Source organism: Olea europaea, chromosome 18, assembly GCF_002742605.1.
Source record: "Olea europaea var. sylvestris chromosome 18, O_europaea_v1, whole genome shotgun sequence".
Taxonomy (NCBI): Eukaryota; Viridiplantae; Streptophyta; class Magnoliopsida; order Lamiales; family Oleaceae; genus Olea; species Olea europaea.
In genome coordinates, this window is record NC_036254.1 from 14859807 (window position 1) to 14865717 (window position 5911).

Genomic DNA, 5911 nt, shown 5'->3' on the forward strand with positions numbered 1-5911 from the left:
GATGAAGCTTATCCCCCATCATCTCCACCAAGCAGCTGCCATTCGAGTAAGTTGCATTGTACACGTTAATGACCAAGTTCTTGGATCCATTAGCTCATGTTGTGGACCAATCACTGCAAAGATGAGATTTTATTCATGGCACTTGTACTATCCATCTGGTGACTGTATTGTACTCCTATCCTCTGTTTTCAAATGTTCTAGAAATTGGATGTTGAATGTGGCATATGTTCTAGTCCCTATGGTTACATAGTGGAATTGATAGTTTAAGACTTGCTAAGGCCTTTTCTTTGCAAAACATTTTGTTTTTGAGTTTCTAAGATATTTTTAGAATTGAAATTCTGATTGTTTGCTATAGACATTTACTGGATTAGAAAGTTCTTAACTTGTATTTTCATTACATTGGTAAAATGTGTTGCTTGTTATTATCATGAAATATGTTGTTACTTTCTCGATTTATATTTTTATTGTGCTTATGCATATATGAGAATTGTGTATCTCATATGCTGTGTTTCCTGGATGTAGGGTGGATGTTGCAATCTTCGTGATATGGGAACTTGTCATTTTAGCATTCCTCGTTTTCTCTGCTGTTTCTTTATATTTTAAACATTTGAGGCTTGCTGTTATTTTGGTATTCATTACAATACTACTGCTTTTATGCATGAAAATTACAAAGCAAGTGAGACTGGCACGGAAAAAGAAGCGGAGAATGCTTCTTCCATTATCCATGTAGAAATCAATGAAGTGAAACTCGTTTGCAACCATGTAATAACTTGTGCGAATCCTTGCCCATTCATTGCTTTTGGTCATCTTTTCATTTTCCTACCCTTTTTTTCCTTAGCATATGTAATTGTACTGAAGGCTAGTTGATTTGAAGAATATAATTGATGCGATTAGTTCATTATGAAATTATAAGGAAGCGATTCTAGTTTGAAGAGTTTTGATGGCTGTGTTCATCTTGTTTGGAACTGTAGATTTGGTGTTTGTACTGGCATTACATGTCCTAATTATGTTTCTGTTGCACAAACTATAATATAGCAAACTTAAGGCCATCTTCCACAACCTTGTGTATGGAAATTTAGACCATATTTGTTGTTATTCAACATGCAATCAAATGGTGCATCCCTTCAATTGTATACTATTTTCCATTGTCTTGATTATGAAATTATAAGGAAGCGATTCTAGTTTGAATAGTTTTGATGGCTGTGTTCATCTTGTTGGGAACTGTAGATTTGGTGTTTGTACTGGCATTACATGTCCTAATTATGTTATTGTTGCGCAAACTTAGATACAGCAAACTTGAGGCTATCTTCCACAACCTTGTGTATGGAAATTTAGACCATATTTGTTGTTATTCAACACGCAATCAAATGGTGCATCCCTTCAATTGTATACTATTTTCCATTGTCTTGATTTCAGACATGAGTGCATGACCTTACATTTTACTTTGTGCATTCGATAGGTGACCAACATCAGAGAAGTCTCTACTAATTAGCAAGAGTTGTAAGTAGCTTTTGACATTATCATAGTCTACCTACTCACTGGGGCTTGAAAAAGTGGGCTTCTATTCCCCGTGTCACTATGGTCCATATTGCTCCCAATACTAGTAGAATGCTCAGTATCAGTCCCAGAGACCCTAGTGACCAATTGAGATACCACATTGCACTATACTTTTCTGGCTTCTTGATCATAATCCACATCAAGCAGGGATATGCTAAAGTTACCGGCAATGCAATCCCTCCAATCAATCCAGCCAAACTAGGCAAGAATGGCAATGCTATGGCTACGAAGAGTGCCAGGCATCCAAAGAACAGACGCAGTGCCGTCCTAACCCACCATGGACATGGTCTGTTCTGATTTCTAGTGTACTTGAACTCGAAATTGTCAAAAACTGGCATTGCGTATATTTGGAAAGAGGTAAGGCTGTTGATCAAGACCAAGAGACTTGTTAACCCCAGAATCACCTTACTTGTGTCATGTACATGATACTGGTCCAATGCACTCAGAATCCCTGCATTTGTAGGCATCTGGTGAAAAAGTGCATTGTCATCAGAATGGAGAATTAGAAAATTCCCATATGCCCAATAGCCTCCTATTGCCAGTGGAAACAAACAGCAGGCGATGATTAGATATGAAAACTTCACCCCTTTCCACATTGGCAGATGCGATGGGTGCTTTAGACTAGAAGGCATAGTTCCCTGCGAAATTAACTCCAATGTATGTTAAAAATCAATCAGTCAATCATGTTATGTAATAATAAATTGAAATAAGAATAATGATATGCATAGTGAAGACTATCAGTAGTCGTCATACGTAACATATAGACGACAGTTTGTTATTTAATGTAGTAAATATGTCAGTTTATTATTTGATATATTAGCCAACAAGAAATTACTATATTAATGCATCAAATAACAAACTGTCGTGTAGGGCGATAACATGGAGTTTTCACTATAAATAGTATTACCCTTTAAATAAATAAATTATCCCTTTCTTTCTTTTTAAACTTTGAAGTTAAAGAAATTAATTATTTTAAAAGGAACTTTGCTACATGTATCATTCTGTTATTGGACAGTGGCCAAAAAACTATTGTGTTGGCAGCCGGTGTAGTGTTGCCAACATTACATTGTAAATCATGTTGTACTAGTAGTTTAATTCTTAGTTTATTTACATATACTTTCAACTTTCACTAATGTAAAATATACAAATCTAATTCTAGATAGATTTTTTTAAGCTAAGCCAAACATGCTCTAGTAATTTACCAAACACAATCGATGTAGGATCCACAAAAGTACTGATATGCATTCACGTATGTAAAGTATCTTTTGTGGAATAAAGAAGAGGTAAAATCACAAACCTGTATTTCTAAGGCAAGATTGTGTCCCCTGAAAGTAAATGCAATAATTCCAAGCGCATTGAGAATGCTGCATATGTTAGCAATATCAGATTTGGTCTGTAAGGGTTCATAGGATATGCCATTTGGCCTGTTTTTGGTGACAGACAAAACCCATGTTAAAGTACAATATGTGACTGCCGTGGCGGCGCCGATCAGGGATACTCCGGCGACGGAGTTCAAGTTGGGAAGTTGAGCCAAGATCACAGCGGAGCAAGTGAAAACAATGTACCACTCAACGGTTGTTATTGAATTAGCATTGCATGTGGGGTTGCTACACACAATTTGGAAGAAGATTTTCAAGGCGGCCCCACCGATCATTATTAGGGTTATACAAGTGCCACTAGAGAGATACATCGTTGGGAGAAGCGCCATTAGTTTTCCTAGTTTATTACCTGAAACAATATCCTCTAGATGTATTAGTGGATTTATAAGTCAAACCATGTTACAGTGTTAGAATAATTTATATAATAGGTGACATAATGATATATGACAATATATTATTAGACTATTTAAAATAAAGTTATATTTTTCATCAAATCACCTCCGGCCACATGGGATTCTGGCACTACTTCTGGTATTATTCTTCAGACAAAGTGGTTTAACCCTTATAAGTTACTTGATTAGAATTTATTTATTTGAAGAACCATATAGGTAAGAGGAACAATGAACAAATTAGGACAAACTATAATGTGTCTCGTCTATTCTTTTACATGAATTTTCAAGTGAATATGGTTGGTTGAGGGGCATTGTCAAGCATAGCGTTGTGAATATGGTTGGTTGAGAGGCATTGTCAAGCATAGCGTCGTGAATAGCATATAGAACCTACTATGGATGTTCTCAAGAGAGAGGGTCCATGTCATAATATGTAACAAAGTCTAATNTAGCGTCGTGAATAGCATATAGAACCTACTATGGATGTTCTCAAGAGAGAGGGTCCATGTCATAATATGTAACAAAGTCTAATTAGTATAAGTTGTATCAGAAATGATCTCTTAAGTATCGGTGCTTAGCTTATATTAAGCACCAGTGACATGACACGTCCTTTAATTGGTGAATAAGTTAATGGTAGGTCTCATGTATTTAATGATTTACCAATTAAATGATGTATTATATCACCGATATTTAATATAAGCTAAGCACCGCTGTTTAGGAAATCATTCCTGTAAGTTGCATAACCTAATATGGCAGTACAGATTTGATTTTGTTCCATCTATCTTAGAAGAGGAAGGGACCGAAAAATTATGCATACAAGGTAATTATTAGAGATAATAATTAATTACCAAAAGCAGCCATTGAGAGCAAGAGGTATCGGCTATGGCGAGTTCCAGGGACGGATTCATGGAGTTGGATTAGTAACCATAACGTGTATAATTGCCATACAAATGCCAATGATAAGCATATAATTCCCCATGTCCTGCAATTAATAAGTTGATAGAGAAACCTCATCAGATGTTAACAGACAAAATTTAAAAATATAAACATTTCATCTTTGACCGTTTAAACTTTTAGATAAGGATTGTGCTAGTGTGACAACCAGAGGGTTGTCCAGGGGAGGTATATGGTTGTCCAGGAGGCCCTGGACAATCAGGGAGTTGTTCAAGGGGCTTAAGCCTTTAGATAAATTTAGTTTCACTTTATCCGAAAGAAGCGTGCACTCTTTGTTTGCCTCGAGTTAAAATATATCTATTTATAATTTTGTTATAAAAAATTAACTTTATCGTCAACATAAGTACCATTATTTTTTTATTATAAGTAATTTCTCACTCCATATACTAAAGTAAAGTTTATTAACTTACCAACCAAGTGCAGCAAAAGCAAGTGGAAGAACAAGGGCTTGAATTCCAATCCCTGAACTTAGGGTATGAAATGCAGCATAATATGCATTCCCATTTCTTGACTCAGTAATGGGAAGCCAATCTTCTTGTGGATCAAGCTTCGTCAGATGACCAATTTCTTCAAGGTAATTTTGCATGCTTTTCATGGCCTTTTTCATCGGACTCGCTAAAGGTGTAATCACAGAAAATGGGCTCTTAAGGTTCTTTTGATTATCTGAATCAAGAATCAACGGTGACCGACTCAATTGGTAGGGTGGTGCTGAGATCACCGGAACTGGAGATTCTGATCTAGAAGGGTTTTTCACGATCATTACTGGGCTTGAATATACTTCCACGACCTCACTCATTTTTCAATGATTTGAGTCCGTGTGTATAGGGGTTTGAGTTAGAAAATAATGAATGATTTGAGCGTAAATATAGAAAAAATTTGAGTGGGGTATGGTGGAGAAGAGAAATGAGAATCAAGTGGAATATTTTTCCGAACCCCACTTTGGCTGCTGTTGTATCATATTAGTTTAATTAAAGATTATAAGCAAATAAGTGATTAACACGCTATAGAATTTGTTTGCTTCAATGCAGACGCCATGCAGATTAAACTTCGCAGATTATGTACTTTTCTCTTTTTGACATTATAATTCTCTTTTTCATTGTGCAAAGCGCTAATTAAGGTTCAATTTGATTCGAATATTAAGTGAAATGCGAATAACTTGTCTTGATGCTCATTTGGAAAACAATGCGTATTAGCAGAGAAATATATTGTATGTTTGGTAATTTATTTAGATTATAAGAGATTAATTTTACGAAATGCGTGGATAAAAGTTGTAGATCTTGCAGAGTATGTAAATAAAAATGATGTATGGTATAGCTTATAATCTTGAAAAAGTTTTACCAAATAGAGTGGTTATTGAAACAAGTGACATGTGATGTTTGCTTCTTCACAATATAATGGTTAGACGAGTTTCCGTACCTCACAGAGTAGCTTCTGGCCATCAATCGAAATCGATAGAAGCACATCGTTCCAAACTTATGATAATATATGAATTGAAATTTTTTATTTTTATATTTATATATATATTTTTTTATTTTTTGGTTGTACTTTAGTTTTCTTGCTAACGAAGATTTGGAATTTTCTATATGTATGAAAGGAAATTTCTCAGTGGTTAGGCCACAAACTCGCAATAGT

The 5911-nt window shown here is 35.3% G+C and overlaps 1 protein-coding gene across 1 annotated transcript; it reads right to left on the bottom strand.

Moving 5' to 3' along the window:
• Positions 1 to 1222: 1222 nt before the first annotated feature.
• On the bottom strand, positions 1223 to 5312 carry LOC111367582 (lysine histidine transporter-like 8). The gene is made up of 4 exons (XM_022988533.1): positions 4690 to 5312; positions 4174 to 4307; positions 2855 to 3285; positions 1223 to 2195 (listed from the first exon to the last, which is right to left on the bottom strand). The coding sequence occupies exons 1-4, from the start codon at positions 5073 to 5075 to the stop codon at positions 1536 to 1538; spliced, it is 1611 nt and encodes a 536-aa protein (XP_022844301.1). The 5' UTR covers positions 5076 to 5312; the 3' UTR covers positions 1223 to 1535.
• Between the last annotated feature and the right edge of the window lie 599 nt (positions 5313 to 5911).